The sequence below is a fragment of the Podarcis cretensis genome (assembly GCF_951804945.1).
Source record: "Podarcis cretensis genome assembly, chromosome: 9".
In the NCBI taxonomy this organism is placed as follows: Eukaryota; Metazoa; Chordata; class Lepidosauria; order Squamata; family Lacertidae; genus Podarcis; species Podarcis cretensis.
In genome coordinates this window covers 13706459-13728683 of record NC_137178.1, presented here as the reverse complement: position 1 = coordinate 13728683, position 22225 = coordinate 13706459, and the positions used below count along the sequence as shown (strand labels likewise).

At 46.4% G+C, this 22225-nt stretch overlaps 1 protein-coding gene across 1 annotated transcript in view; it reads left to right on the top strand.

Moving 5' to 3' along the window:
* The first annotated feature begins 16561 nt into the window (after positions 1–16561).
* The window catches only part of RASGEF1B (RasGEF domain family member 1B), a 257156-nt gene continuing 251492 nt past the window's right edge, over positions 16562–22225 (top strand). The window contains exon 1 of the mRNA XM_079990862.1: positions 16562–16657. Within this exon, the coding sequence (XP_079846988.1) occupies positions 16589–16657 (69 nt within the window). The 5' untranslated portion in view covers positions 16562–16588. The remainder of the gene's footprint in view (positions 16658–22225) is intronic.

The window sequence follows — 22225 nt, the reverse complement described above, 5'->3', positions numbered from 1 at the left end:
AGAAGCACTAAATTGCACTTTGCGTATGCGCAGAAGCGCCGAATTGCAACCCACGCATGTGCAGACGTGCAGACACGGGTTGTGAATGCTGCCGGTTGCAAACGTGCATCCCGCACGGATCATGTTCGCAACCCGAGCGTCCACTGTAATTTGTTGTTGTTGTTCTTCAGTCCTAGTCAGTGCTATTTTTCTTGATAAAGAGGTTCTGGAACTCCCCATGAACACCTAACCCCCTTGTTCTCTTATAATGGCAATGGCACCCACCTGAGAGGTGCTGGCAGTGGCAGAGCAAGCCAATTGGGCGCCTGGGGCGGCGCACGCGCCCTGTGCCCAGGGGCGCGGCCAGCTGCCCATGAGGGCGGGGCCAGCCGGGGCAGGCGTTCTGCGGGGCCTTTGAGGAGTCTGCCTGCCTCCCCCCACTCAGCCGCCCTACAGCTGAGGGGGAGGCGGCGGGCGGACCGTTTGGGGCAGCACGGAGCCTGTGGGAGCCCAAGCCACTGCTTCACTCCCAGGAGACACACGTGGCTTGGGCACACTGCAGGCCCTGCGATGAGTGCCAGCTGGCATATTGTCACCCCCCTCAGTGGTGACACCCGGGGCTGCCTGCCCCCCACCCCTTCCTCTGCCCCTGGGTGCTGGAACTGAGTTCTGGCAAGTTCTGGATGAAAATAACCCTTTTCCTAGTCCTCATTTCCTTTTCCATGCCATACTATATCACACATTGCTCTCTCTTCAAGGTCACATCTCACCTTCTCCTCCTCCTCCTCCTCCTTCTCTTCTCTTTCTCCTTCTTCAGTCGAAGGAAGCATAAATGGTACAGTGATCTTTGTGGCTGAGTGAGGATTTGCAACTGGGTCTTCCCCATTGTAGTCCATTGTACTCCAATCACTACAGTATCCCTTGGTCCTTACAGGTTATGACCTATATGTGATGTGGGAGCAGGATTGTACCCACAAAATCTGCTTGTTTTGCATCTCTGCCTAACAGACATCTAGGGTTGCCATATTTCAAAAAGTGAAAAATCCGGACACAAAAGTTTTTGAGCTATTTTTTTTTTTAGGAAATTCACCTAAATTCTACCAAAATTCACCAAAAATTCTGGACTTCCAACATGGGTTGCCATATGCCTGAGTTTTCCCAGACAAATCCTGGCTTTGTCCAGGAAATTCCTGGACATATGGCAGCCCTAAGTCATCTGCACGCTGGATGTAATGCCTGCCTGGGATCAGCAAAAGTTGGTCGGAAGTGTGCAGTTGCTGTCATGCATAAACTCTGGAAATATGGAGGCTGAAAGGTACAGATTGCTAAAAAAAATGTAAAACTTAGTTAACATTGTTCCAACACCTAGTCACTTGAATACCTTTCTTCTTTATACTGCCCCAGCCTTCAAAAAATTTGTGAGCTCTGCAAGTTGTCCTTCTATTATGGGGAAAAATTTAAATTGTCAGCTGATAATATTATTCTAAGCCAGGCACCCACAAATTCGGCCCTCTAGATGTTTTGGGACTACAGTTCCCACCACTCCTGACCACTTGTCCTGTTAGCTAGGGATGATGGGAGTTGTAGTCCCAAAACATCTAGAGTGCCAAGTTTGGGGATGCCTGTTCTAAGCCAAATACCAACTTTATGCGGTTTGACAATGTGGAGTCTTCACACCCTGACTTCTGTCAAAAACCTGATATTGATTCATTGGAAAGATAACACTATGGCCCCCTTTGAATGATGGAGAGAATATTATTATTATTATTATTATTATTATTATTATTATTATTATTAACTCTTCAGTGTATGAACGGATTGCTTTTAGACGCAGGTTGTGTGTGGATAAATATAATATTTGCAATGCACTTAAACTAGCAAAAATGTATAGGACAAGTTCAAATATCTGCTGGAAATGTAAAGAAAAAGAAGGTACCCTTTATCACATGGGGTGGACTTGTAAGGTGAGAAAGGCTTTCTGGGAGATGATTTTTAATTAAATGAAAAAAATGTTTAAAATAACTTATGTTAAGAAACCAGAAGCCTCCTTGTTAGGAACTACAGGTACCGACATCCCAAAGGAGCAGAAAAGACTTATGTATGGAACAACAGCTGCCCAGATGTTACTAGCCAGAGATGGAAAAACGACAATGTCCCTACCAGAGAGGAATGGCAAACCAAGCTGATGGACTATGCTGAAATGGCAAAGCTTACTGGAAAACTCAGAAACCAAGAGGACAAAACCTTTATAAAAGAATGGGAAAAATTTACAAGTTATTTAGGAGAGCACTGTAAGCAGATGGAAACATTGGCAGGATTTTAATTTCACTTGTAGTGTAATAATTACCATGGGTAATATGGATTGATAAAATAATTAGAATTTGGAGGAATATGCAGTTTTAAATGTTTAATATGGGACCCGCAGAGGGGGTGAGGGGAGGTCCCAAGATTCAGAATAATTTCTGTTTATGGATATATATTTGGTTTTTTAAATATAACTTTGTATTTGTAAAATCAAATAAAAATTATTTCAAAAAAATGGAATGCATTTATTAAAAGCACAATGATTTGTTAATAATTTTATATTTGCTAGAATAATCATACTACATATATACCCATGTACTGCATCACAGTTTCAAACACTTTTTCTTTCTTTCATTTTGATTTTTCTTCACCTTTTACATTTATTATTTCTCTACTGAAAAATTTCAATAAAATCTAAACATGAATATTAACAAAAAGTTGTCCTTCTTGGGGGGCTGGACTTACTTTCTTGGTAAGAGATAATAAAGGAAGATATTCAATCTTTGATTATTAAGTTCACTGCCTCCCATTGCCCTGCGTGTTTCCATACAGTGTGGTGTAGTGGTTAAGAGCGGTAGTCTCGTAATCTGGGGAACCGGGTTCGTGTCTCCGCTCCTCCACATGCAGCTGCTGGGTGACCTTGGGCCAGTCACACTTCTTTGAAGTCTCTCAGCCCCACTCACCTCACAGAGTGTTTGTTGTGGGGGAGGAAGGGAAAGGAGAATGTTAGCCGCTTTGAGACTCCTTCAGGTAGTGATAAAGCGGAATATCAAATCCAAACTCTTCTTCTTCTTCTTCTTCTACTAGCTTTAAATGTTGAATTGGACCTTTCCCTTGGAGCCTGCACCACAGTTGTTTGATCGCTTCTTCAAGCAGTACTGGACTCAGTGTAATAAAACATCTTTCCAAGATCCCTTCCATTTGTGTTTTCTGGGGAGATCTCATTACTATGTTTGTTAAACCTTGTCAAATAGAGCTTTTGAAAGACAGGAAAGAGGGGAGGCAGCTATAACCCCCCCCCCACCAATGCTAAATTCTGCCAATAATTTGTCCCACAAGCCCAGTGGTGTAGATCAGAAGAAGGGAAGCGAGATGAAAAGCGGAAGGAGAGCTTCAAAAGAGGGAGGTTCGTGGTGCCACGGCGACGGCAGGTGGCTGGAATGAGAACAGAAGAATAAGTGTATCTGCCGAGAAAGTCCTTCCTTGAATTATTTAACGTTGCTGAATTATTCATCCAAAAATGATGTGAAGAATCAGAGCTGTCTCATTCATGCTTTGGTTACCGAACCATAGCTGACCCAGATGAGAAAACCAGAGAGGAGAGGCGTTGGCCAGATTGCTTCAATTTAACGGTCCACCTTTTCTAGAGGTTTGAGAACAGTTGATGAGTCACTCGTCAGAATTTCGGCTCAACTCTTACCTGCTCTCCATCCACTGCCACTATTTGAGTTCTAGGAATTCTCCAAAATGGGAAGAAGGCAGAAACTTATCAGGTCTAAGTCCCTTCTCCTTCCAAAAGGCAGGAGTATTCTTCTCCAATATTCAGAGAACAATAAGAACGGGGTAGCCAATGTGGCAGTCTCAAGATGTTGTTGGACTATAACTCCCATCATCCCTGGCCATTGGCCATGGCAGCTGGAACTGATGGGAACTGCAGGCCAAGAGCTTTGGGGTGCACTGTTTTGGTTACCCCTGAACCAAAATAACAATGGCTTACATCCAAAGAACCACAAGCAGAAATAAAATAGATGCAAGCATGACCTGCCAATCTTTACCCAAAAATTCACACAGCACCATAATAGGTTCCTATTGTTTCACTAGGGCAGAGCTTGGGCAAGTGGAAATGTGTTCATGAGAAGGATGTGGCTCAGTGGCAGAGCTTCTGTTTTGCGGCAAGAAGGTCCCTGGTTCAGTCCCTGGCATCTCCAAGTGGTCCTAGGAAAGACTCGCAAAGCTTGGAGAGCCAGTGTGGTGTAGTGGTTAAGAGCGGTAGACTCGTAATCTGGTGAACCGGGTTCGCTTCCCCGCTCCTCCACATGCAGCTGCTGGGTGACCTTGGGCCAGTCACACTTCTCTGAAGTCTCTCAGCCCCACTCACCTCACAGAGTGTTTGTTGTGGGGGAGGAAGGGAAAGGAGAATGTTAGCCGCTTTGAGACTCCTTAGGGTGAATGTCAGGGGACTGCCATCGGAACAGGGGAGGGAGACAGGGGGATACAGAGAGCCTCCGACGCTTCTGAGGAGCAGCTTCTCATCCAGCGGTGGGGAAAGCCACGCCTTCAGTGGAGAAGAGAGGGAAGGGGGCAGCCAAGCGAGGGGAGGGCTCGAAGATGCTGCTGAGAGCCCAAGCGCCTCACCTAGCCCGGCTGGCCAGGAGGCACACATGCCGTTTCCGTTGCCCAGCTTGCGCAGAGGAGTGAAACGTAAAGAGGGAAGGCGGAGATTTGAGGTGTCTAAGTTCTTATGTTGGGGGAGAAACCGGAAGGGGCCACTCCCAGAATCTGCAAGTGACTAAGATGGATGTGAACTTTGTGGTTATGCCCTGTAAATAGTTTGCACCAATAAAACCTGTAAAAGACAGGTCAGAGTCCTGCTTGTTTATAGAATCATAGAATCATAGAGTTGGAAGAGACCACAAGGGCCATCGAGTCCAACCCCCTGCCAAGCAGGAAACACCATCAGAGCACTCCTGACATATGGTTGTCAAGCCTCTGCTTAAAGACCTCCAAAGAAGGAGACTCCACCACACTCCTTGGCAGCAAATTCCACTGTCGAACAGCTCTTACTGTCAGGAAGTTCTTCCTAATGTTTAGGTGGAATCAGTGGCGTAGCGTGGGGGGTGCCGCACCAGGCGCAACATCTGGGGGGGCGCAAGTCCAGAGGGAAGGGACAAGTTCCTTCCTCCGCCGGGCTCCCCGCCGCCACTGCCAGCCTTGCGCCCTAGCGCGCCCCCCGCCGCCGCCGCCGCTGCCGCGGCGGCTACGCTCCACTCACTGCTCGCAGGAGGAGCAGCCGCTGCAGCAGCGCCGACGCCGCCACCAACGCCTGACCGGGCACGGGCAGCCTCCGCACCCCGCCGCCGCCGCCGCCATCCCCTCGGCCCAGCCACAGGCGGCGGCTGCTTCTGCCGACTGGGAGGGAGGAGAGCTCCGAGGGGCTCTCCCCAAAACCCTCCGAGAGGAAGCCGGCGGGCGGGCGAGGGTCTCCCGGCGGAAGGGGGCGCCGCTGGCTCCGGCTCTCAGCGCAAGTCTCAGCTGCGGGGGGGGGGGGGGGTTGGGCGAGGACTGAGCGCGGCTAGAAGCCCCGGACCAGGCCGGGGGGAGGAAAGGCGCTCGCCAAGCCCAGATCTGGAGCGCCTCGGAGCGCGGGCTCCACCTACAGCCCAAGGAGAGGAGGGGGCGGGGAGGCGCCCGAGGGGAGGGGGCTTCGGCTGCCTCGGCCCGCGGGGGCTCCGCAAATAATAAATTTAATAAATTCCTGCTGAGCCTTAAGGGGGGGGGGGGTCCTTGGCTCCTTCGCTCGACCCCAGCCCCAGTGGCGTAGCGTGGGGGGTGCAGGGGGGGCGGCCGCAACATCTGGGGGGCGCGCTCGCACTCGAGTGCTAAAATCCAGGGGTTAGGGGGCGCAAATTACTTGCCTTGCCCCGGGTGCTGACAACCCACGCTACGCCACTGGGTGGAATCTTCTTGTAGTTTGGAGCCATTGCTTCGTGTCCGCTTCTCTGGAGCAGCAGAAAACAACCTTTCTCCCTCCTCTATGTGACATCCTTTTATATATTTGAACATGGCTATCATATCACCCCTTAACCTCCACTTCTCCAGGCTAAACATGCCCAGCTCCCTTAGCTGTTCTTCATAAGGCATCGTTTCCAGGCCTTTGACCATTTTGGTTGCCCTCCTCTGGACACGTTCCAGTTTGTCAGTGTCCTTCTTGAACTGTGGTGCCCAGAACTGGACACAGTACTCTAGGTGAGGTCTGACCAGAGCAGAATACAGTGGCACTATTACTTCCCTTGATCTAGATGCAATACTCCTATTGATGCAGCTCAGAATTGCATTGGCTTTTTTAGCTGCCGCGTCACACTGTTGGCTCATGTCAAGTTTGTGGTCAACCAAGACTCCTAGATCCTTTTCACATGTACTGCTCTCAAGCCAGGTGTCACCCATCTTGTATTTGTGCCTCAAGATGGGTGACACCTGGCTTGAGTTTACTCATGAGCAACCACCACAGTAGTGATAAAGCGGGATTTCAAATCCAAACTCCTCCTCCTCCTCCTCCTCCTCCTCCTCCTCCTCCTCCTCCTCCTCCTCCTTCTTTGCAGACGATACTGAGCTGGCTGGATCAATGGTCTGAGACAGTACAAGTCAGTTCTGCATGCTCCCCAGCAGATACTGTCTGCTTTTACATTGAGCTGCATTTAAATCTGATCACACTCTTGTTGGCATCCGTCAGTCTTGGGAGACAATGGTAGCGTTTGCCTTTGGGCATGAAGTTGGGCATCGGAAAATTACAGCACCAGAAAGGAGGCACATTTTGCCACATGTGGTGGACATGCAAAAAACAACAACAAATGTATTTTGGAAAATGACTTACAATGAGCTGAAAAAAAATGTTTAAAATTACCTTATAAAAAACCCTGAAGCTTTCTTACTAGTTATTTTAGGTCCAGAAATACTTAAAGATCGGAAGAGGCTATTGCCCAAAGATGGAAGGAGGACAATCTACCTACAAAAGAAGAATGGCAATTTGACTACGCCAAATTGGAGAAAATGATCGGGAAAATCAGAGATCAAGAGGACAATAAATTTGACAATGAATGGGGAAATTTTCTAAGTTACTTGAAAGAACACTGTAAACAATTGAGAACATTGGCAGGATTTTGAAAACACTTGAAATGAAGCGAGAACTATGATAAAAATTGAGTTTTAAGAAAATATGGAGAATATGATACAATGCAGTTTGAAAAGAATATCTGGGGAAACTATGGGGGGGTGGAGCGAAGTTCTGGGATTCTGAGAATCCTATTTGTAAAATGATTATGGATTGAAAATGAATTGAAAAATGTAATAAAAAGAGAGGAAAATTACAACCACTTCTGTAGAGACCAAAGTGAGAGAGATATGTTTTGTTGCAGCTGGGGCAAATGAAGGTATCCAGTTGTGCTGATATTATGGCGTTTTTTCTTTCAGCGCTCCTCCCAGCATGTTTTATTGATATGTCAATGTTCCAGATTTAAAATTTACAGATTGTTCTCTTCTGAAAGAAAATTACATGAAAATGATGTATAGATGGTATATAACACCAGTACAGATAGCAAAAATGTATAAAACTGGGTCAAACATATGTTGGAAATGTAAAGAAAAGGAAGGGACCTTTTACCATATGTGGTGGGAATGTAGAGAAATTAAAAATTTGGGGAAATGATATACAATGAGACGAATAAAATGTTTAAAATGACATTTATAAAAAAAACCAGAATCATTTTTGTTAGGAATTGTAGGACAAGACCTGCCAAGGAAAATAAAGAATTTATTTATGTATGCTACAACAGCGGCAAGAGTCTTGGTTGCACAAGGATGGAAGGATGAGGAAAACCTGACACAAGAACAGTGGCAAGAGAAATTGATGAACCATGCAGAACTGGCAAAATTGACATGCAAATTGCGAGACAAGGACAACTGTGACTTTAAAGAAGATTGGGAGCCCTTTACAAATTATCTAAAAAGACAACAAAATGAACTGGACTCCTTGGCAGGTTTTGAATAAACATACACAAATTTATTGAGGTAGATATATAATATAAGGATGTATACAATTTTACAATATGCAGAGGTTAAAAATAGGTTGAGAAATCAGAGAGGAGCTGAGGGAATTCTTAGGGGGGAGGGTTTGTTGGGGAGGTGGGAGGGGAAAAAGGGGGGGAAATAATGAAGATGGTGTGTTTTGATAATTTGTTATGTTGAAATTGTAAATAAAACACTTAATTTTTTTAAAAAAGATATGTCAGTTGTTCCTTGCTCTGGGATTGTGTGTGTTAAGTTGTGGGTGAACATATCAGACAACACAGCGATTCTCCAAACAGCTCTTGTTTATTCACAGGTCAGAACAGAACTGAACTGAAGGGTTCAGCCAGCCTGCTTATATAGAGCTCCAGTACAACGTAACTGTAACAACTTTCTGTAACTATCCAATCACTGAACGTCACTTTCGATCCCTTATTTGCATATGTGGACCTGAACTATCTACAGTATCCCCCTGCTGGCCCAGGGTGAGAACTTCAGTACATAACAGTATGGACAATGGTTTTGACTTTAATGGATGGCCTTCAAAGATAGTCTTGTCCATCGTGAATTTATCTAACTATCAATGACTACTATTCATGATGGTGATTCTTTGCCTCCTCAGCAGGAGGCAGCAAAGCTTTTGAATAGCTGGAGAAGGGAAGAGGGCTCTTGCGCTCAAATCCTGCTTGCGGGCCCCCCATAGGCAAAGAATTCAGTGAGTCCACCTTGCACAGCATCGTATTCTGTAACCAACTGTGAAAAAAACCCAGGTGGGGCTCCTTGACAGAGCCTCCTAATGAGATTCCAATGGCACTTAATGTGGGGCTTGTCTGATTGTCGGCAGAGGACAGAATGTCCAGACCTGTGACAGATCGAGTATCTTGATGAAGCGCTACTGTCATAATTTGGGTAGGAAATGACTCTGATTATGACGATGATTAATAATAATGATAAGTGTCTGCCTGTCGAGGCCTCATTAGCCAACTCTTGCCTTTGTTGCAAAGTGAAGACCTGTCTCCTGCTGCATTATTAAAAATAGACTCCAAAAGAGCCAAGCGGCGCTGCTTCCTTTGGACAGGAGTCGTCTCAGACCATCTGTGGATCTTTGGTTTGGTTTTTTTTGGTAGCAGTAATAGTGCAGGCATAACGCCGGCTCCCTGTGGTTAGCAAAATTGAGGGGGGAAGAGGAAAGGAGCAGAACACCTCAAAGAGCAAAAAGGGAAAGGGAAGGAAGTCAGTCTGAGAGTTGTCGGTCTTGTCAGGCCAAAAAAGGTCTCTGAGGTTGCATCCGCGTCATAAATTTAAAGCACATTGAAAGCAAACTATACAGTGGTACCTCGGGTTACAGATGCTTCAGGTTACAGACTCCGCTAACTCAGAAATAGTACCTCGGGTTAAGAACTTTGCTTCAGGATGAGAACAGAAATTGCACGGCAGCGGTGGGAGGCCCCATTAGCTAAATTGGTACCTCAGGTTAAGAACAGTTTCAGGTTAAGAACGGACCTCCAGAACGAATTAAGTTCTTAAGTACCACTTGAAGATACTGGGAACTGTAGCTCTGGGAAGTGGTAAACTACAGTTCCCAGGATTCTTTGGGGAAAGCCACATGGGTTAAATGAGCACCAGATTTGCTTAAATTGTGGTTGTGACCTGAAGTTGGTCCCTCAGGTTGCTTGGGGTGAACAAGGCCACACCTCTTCTATGACATCAGGCACAGGGAGGTTAACGCTGAGAATGTTCGAAGAGGAATTCAAGCCAAGGACGCAAAGGAAGATTCAGGAATATCCTTCCTTTGACAGTGCTGCTTGCTTTCAGCACTTTCTGGACTGGGTGGGTGGCTTTTTCTGCTCAGTGACAGAGAACAGCTCCGCATTTTAAAATGGCTGAATTCAAGCTGGGAAGGAAGAATTAGAATACAGTGGAACCTCGGTTCCCAAATGCCTCTGTTGTTGTAAACAAACAAACAAACCCAGAATTAATTCTTCCGTTTCTGAATGTTTTCCGGAACCCAAATGTGTGACGCAGCTTCTGCTGAGTGCAAGAAGCTCTTGCAACCAATGCAAAGCTGCACCTCGGTTTTCAGATGTTTCGGAAGCCGAACAGCTTCCGGAATGGATTTTGTTTGAGAACCGAGGTACCACTGTAAAACAATGGTGCTATTCTGCCCAGTGAGCCATCAAGCTGCTGTACTGTATTTTTCCATGTATAAGACGGTGCTTTTTGCAAAAAAATTTTGGGCAAGAATTGAGTGTCATCTCATAAACGGATAGTGAATGCAGAGAGGGGATGTCTGATTATTGGCAGCGGCGATTGGGCGGGTGATTGGTGGCTGCGGCAAGGCCTGCTGGCGATTGGCTGCAGCTGCAGCTGCAGAAATTGGGCAGGCAAACTGGTGGCTGTGGCGGGGCAGGGCAGGCAGGCGATTGGCAGCTGTGGCAAGTGGGCTGGTGTGCTGTTGGTGGCAGTGAGTGGGCAGACAATTGGCGCCTGCGGCGAGGTGTGCAATCAGCAGTGGCTGTGGCAAGCGATTGGCAGTGGCGGGCAGGCAGGTGAGCGATTGTCTGGAGTGACCTCCCTTACCCCACCCCCAAACCTAAACAGCTTAATTTCTTAATTCTGGGTTAAAAATAATAGGGGTCGTCTTATACATGGGGGCGTCCTCTACACAGAAAAATAATGTATTTTGCACGAACTGCAGCTTCTGGGCAGGGGTGGCCCCATGAGGATTCCATCAACCTTCCCCCACCCCTTTAATAAATTTTGAGTGCAAAAAAGCTCAGCAACTCTGGGCAATCCCCCCCCCCCAAAAAAAAAATCTCAAGCAGGGGGCATGTTATACACTGAAAAATACGGTATACAGTGGTACCTCGGATTACAGATGCTTCAGGTTACATACGCTTCAGGTTACAGACTCCACTAACCCAGAAATAGTGCTTCAGGTTAAGAACTTTGCTTCAGGATGAGAACAGAAATCGTGCTCCAGTGGTGCAGCAGCAGCAGGAGGCCCCATTAGCTAAAGTGGTACTTCAGGTTAAGAACAGTTTCAGGTTAAGTACGGACTTCCGGAACAAATTAAGTACTTAACCCAAGGTACCACTGTATATCTTCCAGTTCAAGCAGGAATAAGCAGGGGGGCAACACCTAGTGTCTGTCTGTCTGTCTATGGATGGCATAATACTATTCTTTACAGTAACTGATGGGATGAGTAGTTGAAATGTTATTCTTTGACTCCTGTATTTCTAGGCCAATATTGCTGGCTGGTCTGAACCCCTCCGTTTGCCCTCAACGGCATAAGGGCCAGGTGGGTCTGCCAGCCACAGAGTCTACATCCTGCTGCGCCACTGGCACGGTTTGTAGGTCAGAGCAAAAACCGTGCCACCGTCTGCGTCTTTCCTCTTACTACCTGCTGGGGCGGTGAAGGGGAAGGCAAGGTGTTGCCTGGCAGGGGGTGAAGCCGCCGACTTCTGCTGTGCCTGTCAAGAATAAGGCACTCGTTTAGTTGCTTGTGGAGCATGCATCTGTTAGCTGACCATCATTTAAAGCAGACCTTCAGAATTACAGTAGCTGCATAATCATGCTATCTTCTCTTATGGCAGATAGTTCATATACCTGTTCTTTGTTGAGAAGCCTAGGGGCAATGCTGCAGGATTTTGTTTCCACTGTAGGAGAGAGAGAGAGAGAGAGAGAGAATACCCCAAAGGTGTGGTTACTTTGCAATATGTGTTTATTCAAGGAAGGGTCTGGAATATCCTTAAGGGGACCGGTCTTTTTGCAGTTTATATTTCCCCCCTCCACAATATTTTTAGATTGCTTTTGGTATTGGTGTGGAATAATAATAATAATAATAATACCAGCATGAGTTTGACCAAACTGTGGGAGGCAGTGGGAGACAGGAGTGCCTGGTGTGCTCTGGTCCATGGGGTTACGAAGAGCCAGACACGACTAAACAACAACAACAACAATTTATTATGTGTACCCTGCCCACCTGGCTGGGTTTCTCCAGCCACTCTGGGCGGCTTCCAACAAAGATTAAAAATACATTAAAATGTCACACATTAAAAACTTCCCTTCAGATGTCTTCTAAATGTCAGGTAGTTGTTTATCTCTTTGACATCTGGTGGGAGGGCGTTCCACAGGGCAGGTGCCACTACTGAGAAGGCCCTCTGCCTGGTTCCCTGTAGCTTTGCTTCTCGCAGTGAGGGAACCGCCAGAAGGCCCTCGGCGCTGGACCTCAGCGTCCGGGCAGAAAGATGGGGGTGGAGACCTTCCTTCAGGTATACTGGGCCGAGACCGTTTAGGGCTTTAAAGGTCAACACCAACACCAATGAAAGAAAAAAAACATTAAAGATTTATTTGTTGCATTTATATTCTTCCTTCAATGAGCTGAAGGTGACACACGTGTTTCTTTCTCTGCTTCCCTATTTTATCCTCACAACGGCCCTGTGGGGTAGGTCAGGTGAAACATGGTGGTTGGTCTAAGATCACCCACTGAGCTTCATGGCTGAGTAGAGATTTGAAGCTGTTCAGTCCTTGGTCCAATTCAAATCCTCAAACCATTAGAGTAGCATTTATTTCACAAACGGGAAGTTATGTCATATTCCCTTTGGTACCTTCAAAGGCACTCACCTAATTTGAGATTCTGGTGATACGCAGATTTATTCAAATTAACCTGCTGAAAGGCAGGTGATTAATCAAGTATTTTTTTAATTAACTGAGACTCATAAAAGAAAGCAATTAGTCCAAAGAGGATTTTTCCTTGTGTTATGGACCAAAAATTTCAAATTGTAGAATGCCAATGGCCCTCTCTGTACCATTCATTAATGTTAGGTTCCTTCAGCAAATTATAATATCTTCAAGGAGCTGTAATATTTTCAGTAGGTTAATCTTTCTCTTTTTTAATAAAACTCCCCTTCTAGGGAAGTTATTGTAGGGCTCATATCTTTTTTTTTTAAATGTCCATGTTTTCTGTCCTGCCCTTTGCTTTTGGATGGAGAGATGTGTGGCAGGAATCCTCTGGGTAACTCTTTACCACAGCCTTCATTGTCAGTTGTGCCGCTATCAGCCCAATACTTCAAGGGTCTGCCTCATGCTGCCTACCTCCCTTCCCTGAGTAGTTAATTTAGAAGCTATCAATGTGTCAGAATAGTTCAAATTATTCCTTTCAACACACATTACCTACCGCAGAGGGGTGGTGAGAGGTTTAATTAGTTAATACCTGCAAAGTGCTTTGAAGCTGCAAAGTACTATCTAAATCAGCATTATAACGCTGGAGGAAATTAGAGAAGGGATGTTATTTTCTTTTTTAACTTTGGAGGCTTATTAACATCACCGGTATTTGTAGAGGTAAAGGAAGATTTGCCCACTCAGGAGGCAAGAGATCAGGGCTCCAGGTTTGCTTTCCCTTCATTTGCACAGCTAGGTATATGGATGGGGCCAGCTCTATCATTAGGCAAGGTGAGGCAGCCTCCTCAGGTGGCCAGTGCTGCAAGGCAGACTGGGCTTTCATAGAATCATAGACAGGCATAGGCAAACTCGGCCCTCCAGATGTTTTGGGACTACAACTCCCATCATCCCTAGCTAACAGTGGTCAGGGATGATGGGAACTGTAGTCCCAAAACAGCTGGAGGGCCGAGTTTGCCTATGCCTGATCATAGAGTTGGAAGGGACCCAAGGGTCATCTAGTCCGACCCACTTTCTTTCTGAGCTCCTTTTGCCTGCTCCAATCTTCCTGAGCTGGTGCTCCAGCAACAGTGATTCGTGCTTGTTTTGAGCCTGAGCTGTCTGCCTCTGTAGAATAACAGACTCACAGAAGGCACCCCAAGGCCCATCTAGTCTAACTCCTGGCAAAGCCAACTTCCACCCTGCAGAAGAGGTGGGATTGCGGGCATCATAGCCCCACCATGCACGCGGCGGATGGAGACCAGCCCCCGCGCGATTGGGGAATCCCCGGCCACGTCACCCCTGGCCAGCAAATCGGCTGGCCCTGGGGGCATGGCCTGCCCTATTTAACGCATACCAGTTGTTCCTGTTTTCCACCCTGAAAACGCTGGCAGCAGAAAGATAAATTCAACAGTGTAAATAAGTTTTGATGGATGTAATAATGGAATACTGAATGGTATAGTTTCTGTAAAATATGCAGGGATTTATGATACGTAAAACGAACCATGGAAAGAGGAGAAGGGAAGTCAATGATATCTTAAGGATGTAAAAATGAGTACTTTAAATTGTAAAACAGAAGATATATATTATTATGGGTCAGCTGCCAATCCCATCATCTTCTGTATCTGGAATAGGGAAGGCCACACTTCATCCTTCACACACAGCAGAAAAAAAGTCTTGGGCTGGCCTTGTCTACCAGGAGTGGGGAATCTAGAATAATAGAATCATAGAATTGCAGAATTGGAAGGGACTTAAAGGGTTATCTAGTGCAGCCCTCTGCAATGCCCTCTAGACTGCAATTGACATCATCCCTGCCCACTGGCTATGCTGGTTGGGGCTGGAGGGAAATGCAGGGCCCCAAGTTTCCCACTTCTTCTGTGTCGTCGGTGTAGTACAGAAACCAAGGCTGAACAAGGGGGAAGGGATCAACAGACAACAGCGCAATTTGTATCGGACTTCTGAATGCTTCTGGGTTGCTAGAATTCTTGCAGAGCAAAAAGGCAGGATTCTCTTCCCTCTCGAAAGCCACTATGGCTGACTGCATATGTGGCTCTGGCTGCTTTTGCTTTCCTTTGGTCTCTGTTGTTGCTGGTATAAACACGTAAACGTCAAGTCACAGGCTCAACTCCCTTTGGAGAGGAAAAAGTGGTGCTTTGACCTGTGCCGATTGCATTGCTGCACTTATTTTATGAGGAATAAATAATAAATAACCACAGTGTTTGTGTTTGGAACACACTGCTGTTTGCTTTTAAACAATTTAACCTTGACTTTATCCAAGAGTGGACCCCGGTTGCTGCAAATCCTATATCTCTTCTGACAACCCAGCCGCTTCCCATCTGAAATGACATATCAGGTCCTGCTCCAAGTGTAGAGCGTAGCGTAGCCAGACTTAGATCAACCATCGAAAGGTCTGCAGTAACTGGCTCGCCACCTCTGTAACTTGAAATAAAATAAAAAAATTCCTTCCAGTAGCACCTTAGAGACCAATGAAGTTTGTTATTGATATGAGCTCATACCAATAACAAACTTAAGGTAAAGGGACCCCTGACCATTAGGTCCAGTCGTGACCGACTCTGGGGTTGCGGCACTCATCTCGCTTTATTGGCCGAGGGAGCCGGCGTACAGCCAGCATGACTAAGCCGCTTCTGGCAAGCCAGAGCAGCGCACAGAAACGGCGTTTACCTTCCTGCCGGAGGTACCTAGCAACAGGAGCTCACCCCGTCGCGGGGATTCGAACCGCCGACCTTCTGATCGGCAAGTCCTAGGCTCTGTGGTTTAACCCACAGTACCACCCGTGTCCATAACAAACTTAGCTGGTCTCTAAGGTGCTACTGGAAGGAATTTTTTTATTTTGTTTTGACTGCAACAGACCAACACGGCTACCTACCTGTATCTGTAACTTGAGTTATTTTACATGGTTTAGCATTGGCGCTGGGGAACAGCAGGGTTCTTAATAGCTGTGTGGCAGGCAGAAATTCAACCGATTAAGCCCTTTCTAATAATGTTATAGGGAAAAGTTCCACTGACATATTATTATTATTATTATTATTATTATTATTATTATTATTATTATTTTACTTGTGCTTGGCCCCAGACATTTTTTTTTTTTTGAGGGAAGGAAATCTTCATCCCACATGGAAAAGAGAACACAAATTTGAATGTGTGTGCAATTGCGACAGAGGTGCCCAATCTACATACATTGCTCTGGGACCAGAAACGATCTGGCTTGCACACCCCTAGCCAGCCTGGAAATTGATGCGCAAAGATCCAGCTTTAGATCTGAAACCGGTTCCTTTGCTAGCCTCCTGACCCCTTTTCGGCTCTTGTTGCGAACAGACAGTTTGGCGCAGCTCCGATCCTGCGCTCCCCCTTTCCTCTAAAACCACCCAGTGATGCAGAAGGCGATGCCTTTTTCCTTTCCCCTCCCAGCCGTTTCATGCGCTGCAACCGTTGTCCCTCTTGCCTCCCCCTTGCGGGGCCCTTCCCCCTTTTCACTGTAGTAATAGTGACATTTGCTGGGAAAGGCTGGAAGCAAGCATCACACAGCTCTGGTCCCCTCTTTTGCCGCGGATCTGTCCAATTCCTGCCTTACCTCTCGCAAATTAAGGCCGCTTCAGACCTGGGCGAGTCAGGAGGGGACCCTCCGCACAATCGCACCATCTCCTTGGCACAATGGTGGGGAAGGAAGAGCTTGGATAAACAAGACTCTCTCTCTCCTGGAAGGAATGGCCAAGGCTTGGCTCTAAGCAAGCACCCCTCTTTCTCTGCCTCTGCCTCTGCTGCCGCCGCTGCTGCTACGCCTTCAAAGGATATTCTACCTGTGTCAACAAGATCTCTGGCGAAAACCCTTCCTCTCTGCTTGTATATGGCAAAGTTTCTTGCGGTGCTTCTGGGCTGCACATTGCCGGGCAAGGGACACTCCCCCATGTTCGAGGTAAGCGCCAGGGGGTTTTGCAGGGTGCAGGTGCAAGCTAAAAAAATCTGATGATATCCTTGTTGCATTTGTGCTTGCTTGCTTCTTCAAAATGCCTCAATGGTCCTTTGGCCAGATCTGGGCTCTTCGGTCATCACAGCCACCCCCACCCCTCCAAGTGCTAGCCAGCCTGCCTTCTGGGTGGGGTAAAAAGAAGGGTGGTGGTGGTTGTGGAGGAGATGGACCCACCTGTGGTTCTTCAACGCAAAAGCAGAACTGACTTCCACTTGACACATCAATGTGTTAGCTGTCAGTTGACTGGAGTTTAATTGCACCGTCTTGACATCCGCAGCACATGCTGGGGATATCTGTAGCTTTCCCCCAAGCAGGGATATTTCCCGCCTGCTTCTCTGGAGGACTGAAATCATCCTGGTGCGGTGGCGGGGGGGGGGCAGGCGGGCGGAGAAAGGAGCCAGGGCACTTGTTAGTCTAGGAAGAGGTTTTCGGTGTAAAGTCTGCATCCTCTGTTGATTCCCCAAAGGAAATTGCACTTGAACTAGAAAGTGACTTCCAGTAAAGTCTCAAATGCATGTGTGTGTGTGTGTCTGTGTGTGTGTGTGTGTGTGTGTAGAGGGGAACACAAGGTCCAGAATGTGAATGAAGGTGGTGTATTTTAACTGTGGCGGAGCTGGAAAACGACAGAGGGGGGGGAAAAGGTTGCAGACTCGTGTGTGCTTTCTAAGTATCAGCGATGCAAGACGATTCTCGCAAATAAGAACCTGAGATGACTTTGGCCAACTTTGGCTCAGCTCCTAGGCCTTGTATTTAGGAGTTTAAAAGCTGGTTTTTGCATCTTTTGGCGAGGTTCCGTCTTGCTTAGACGGCACGACTTCTAAAGTTGGAATGTGTAGATTTATATGCGTACGCAGGAACACAGGAAGCTGTGTTGTCCTGAGTCAGACCACTGGTCTATCTTCCTCGGTGCTGTCTAAACCAGCCTTTCTCAACCTGTGGGTCCCCAGATGTTGTTGAACTACAACTCCCATCACCCCTAGCTAGCAAGGCCAGCACTCAGGGATGATGGGAGTTGTAGTCCAACAACATCTGGGGACCCACTGATTGTTGGTGTCTCTCCAGGATTTTAGTCAAAGCTCTCTCTAAGCCTTACCTGGAGATGCCAGAACTGATGCTCTGCCACTGAGTTATGGCTCTCCCCCCCAATAATGCTGCATATGGGCAAGGAACCCCCGGGTTCCATAGAATTGTAGAGTAAGAAGGGACCACAATGATCATCTAGTCCAACCCCCTGCAATGCAGTAAACTTTGGCCCAATGCAGGGCTCAAACCCACAACCCTGAGATCAAGAGTCTTGTATGCTACCAACTGAGCTATGCCTGCTCCACCTGGTGTGGCCTTGGGTCTGTCACTGTCTCTCAGGCTAACCTACCTCACTGGGTTGTGGTGAGGCTCAAAAGAGGCCACTCCCACTTACGTCTCCCCGCGGAAAGGAGATACACAGATATATAGTAAATCCACCCATAGTATGGAGTTTTGGCCCCATGTTTGGGATCATGCCACCTCCAGCCAGTCCAGCACAGGCAACTTGCAGCCAACAATGACAGGAAGGCAGCGAGCAATAAGCACGATTTATGGCAAAAGTAAAGATTAAGCCCAGTGTATTTTGTGCTGTCCTCAGCTCTTTGTCAGCAGAAATTTGAATACAAAAGTGGAGGCAGGGAGGAATATTATAGCAGCCCAGTGCTAAGGATGTTTTCTTGGAAGACACACTGGGCTGAGTTCCTGGGACAGAAGCCTTAAGCCACTGATTTTCTAGCTCTCTGCACCAGGGAACCTGGGAATCCACTGCAAGGGATTCTGGGTGATGTTTTAGGGTGTGCTCTCAGCTCATCCAGGCTTCACTGATGGCTCACCTGGGCTGCTCTAAAACACACCTGTGGTGCAGTTAGGCTTTGATAGGCTCTTGAGTTAATGGCTTTACAGGAATCACCCTTCTTTTGTTGGCCCTGTGTTTTTGTACGATAAGACCTTCTTCTTCCACACAGGCTCCCCAGAACCCAAAATATAAGCCCAGAAAGGACCTAATTAACAAGCACTGCCATGTTTATTTTCCTTTTGGAGGAAGGGGTTCTGAAGAGTTGTGGGGCCTTTGTGTTGTTGTTGTTTAGTCGTTTAGTCGTGTCCGACTCTTTGTGACCCCACGGACCAGAGCACGCCAGGCAGTCCTGTCTTCCACTGCCTCCCCCAGTTTGGTCAAACTCATGCTGGTAGCTTCGAGAACACTGTCCAACCATCTCGTCCTCTGTCGTCCCCTTCTCCTTGTGCCCTCCATCTTTCCCAGCATCAGGGTCTTTTCCAGGGAGTCTTCTCTTCTCACGAGGTGGCCAAAGTATTGGAGCCTCAGCTTCACGATCTGTCATTCCAGTGAGCACTCAGGGCTGATTTCCTTAAGAATGGAGAGGTTTGCTCTTCTTGCAGTCCATGGGGCTCTCTAGAGTCTCCTCCAGCACCATAATTCAAAAGCATCAATTCTTCGGCGATCAGCCTTCTTTGTGGTCCAGCTCTCACTTCCATACATCACTACTGGGAAAACCATAGCTTTAACTATATGGTCCTTTGTCGGCAAGGTGATGTCTCTGCCTTTGTAATATGTGCTTATTGACAAATACACAAGGAGGGGGCATAAGAAGAAGCAAATTTACTCCTCTCAGCAGACAGCACAGAGCATGCATCAGATGCTTAGATGGCAACTTGTACAGTCCCTACAAGACTCCACCTATTTAGGTCCCCCCCCCCTTCTACCTTGGAGGAAGCAATTTGTACTTTAAAAGAGAGAAAGAAAAATATACTTCTAGACTTCAGACTCTGATGGGATGATTAGGTCTGTGGCTGGGAGAAATCTACTTGGGGAACTAGTTTTTAAAAACCCAATTAAAACTTTTTTAAAAATGGCAACAGGTGATGGCTGGTTTTTGCAGCTGACAAGGATATAATTGCCTCTTTTGCAAATCACTTTTATGAGAAGTTTCAGATGCTCAGCTGTGGGAGAAAGCCGGGCGTGTGTACCATTATCCAGTTAAAGATGCAAGGGACTTGATGGGAGCATGAAACTGCTGTGGTGAAGGAATTATACTAGGTCCCGATTAGTTTCTGAGCACAATTCAAAGCGATGGGCTTTTGCTTATAAAGCCCCTTGGTCCAGAAGACCTTTGGGGATAACTTGTCCCATCAGAACCCTTCTCTTCCCCACCACAATGTGATCATCGAATGACACGCTGCTTTGAACTCAATAGTCTGAGATGGTTAGAATAATGTCTGCAAGGAGCAGGGCCTTATCTGTGATGGCCTCACAAGCCATGGCAGGAGCTACTGAAGAACAGGACTTCGAGCACTGCAAGCTTTTGCTTCTTCATTAGACACATGTGTAGGAGGACATTTAAAAATTATTGTTATTTCGACTTCCGGGTTGGCGCCATCGCCGAATGGCGGACTCCCTCCGAGCTCCGGAGGGAGCCTGCTCGGCAGGGGCTGGGTTCTACCGCGTCGGCGTCGCGGGGACCCTCAAAAACCATGGGCACTGAAACCCATGGGCATGGTGACTCGGCGGGCACCGTTTGCGCCCCCCGACTCACGAAGGAGCCTTTTTAAAGGCTACGGAGTGGGTGCCGGGGGTGTGTGTGTGTGGTGCTATGAGTCCTCCGCTTCCCCTGCCGAGCGAAGACGCATGCCATTTGGCGGAGAGCGCTGACTTCTTCTATTGAAAATTCGGATTAAAAGAACAACCCGTGAGTAATTGGAAACTGGACTTAAAAAGGGAAAAGATTTTAAATTTTAAATTCGGAGTGAGCGGGGGAGGTGCAAAAAGGAAGTCAGCCTCCCCCCTGTCGTAGAGGAGTTAAAGCAAAGGATTTAACAACTAAGATCGAGTGCTACCTAAGTTTGATAAAGTTATTAATTTCACGATGGAAAATTATAAGACTGGGCTGGAGGAGAAAAGTAGAACCTGAGCTAAAATGCAACCCCCCCCCGGGAACCGGGAGCGGACCGTGAGAGTGCCGGGAGAGGAGAAACAGAGGCTTTGACAGCTGTCAAAGGAGCTGTCAAAGCTGAAGAATAAAAAAAAGAGAGAACTTTGTTACGAGGACTTTGCCGGTTACATTTGTTACAAATTAGATATAAATTAAAACAAGGAATAACAAGCTATTTTGACTGTTGGGTGTGATCTGGAAGGAAACTGAGTTATTATAATCCCTCTAGAGGGGCTGTGGGACATTACAAGCATTGCTGGTATGGAATTTGAATTGGACTTTTTATCTCCTGGGAAACTGCAGAAATGGAACACTATTTTGTCTACAGAGGTCTCTACACTAAAGGAGACAATAGACTTATCTATTGAAGAATGGAAGGGACTTGACGTAAAGTTTTGTTCCTGAATAACAAAGCCTCTGTAGGGGATTTAGAAGCTTTTGGAATTGGAACATTTTTGCAGGAGAGCAGGAAAAGAAATTGGAGAAAAGTGAGGAGAGAGAATAATAATAATATGAACAACAAGAATTGGATAAAGCTGGAAGTGGGTACATTTGGGACATCCAGATTTGAAAGGTCTAAAGAAATAAAATTGGAGTTTTTACTCTTAAATATAGAGATCTGGATTGAAGAAATGGTCCTTTTTGAGATAAAGTCTTTCCAAGATTGGACGTTCGAAATTAAAGATGATCTAAAAGACGGCAAAGACTATTAAAAAGACGGCAAAGTGGACTTGGCAAGGATCTCGGCCTAGATGTGGGATCTCCAGGACGACAACAGGCATTGATGGACATTGGGGAACGCAATCGGAAAAGGGGGGAGGGAAATTTGGAATCCAAAGGGTGTTAAATTATACTTTATTCTTTTTTCTATTTTCTTTTAATTTAATTTGTTCTGCATATTTAAAAGGGGAACTCGTGGAAGGGAGCGAGGTCGATTTTTAGGGGAGGGAAAAACATTTTTAACATTGGGTTAATTGTAATAAGTTTAAAATTTGGGGTAAGAACTTGTTGAATTTATTTGAAGGAATTGGAATACAAGAGGGGGTGGGGAGGGGAAGTCCTGGAAGGATGTTAATGAAAATAAGGATATAAAACTTCTTTTTTTTTTCTTTTTTTTCATTTTTCTGTTATATTTGAAAATGTTCAATAAATATTATTAAAAAAAATAAATTATTGTTATTTCACTTCAAGATATATTCTGTGCAACGTTTTGGCATCCCGTGCCATGCACACTTCAGATCCACGAAAGCAATTTGCTGCCGCCCAAAATTCCCATCAAAAGGCCCAGGCCCAGCCAACCAGCTCTTGGGGTCATCTAAAATTAGCTGGCTCCTCTGGCAGCGCCTACATCTGACAGCACAAAAGGCTTCAGCATCATCAAGTTGAGTGTCGGGAAGCATTTGGTACTCGGGGAAGAACAGAGGGTGAATTAGCAAGCGTTTCTAATTCTATTTGATACTTTCTTCGTCTGGAATTGCTTTTGTGTGTTGGATGAAAGAGGCCTTTAGTTTCTCTGCATGCGTGTTTGATGTTTCAAATGTAT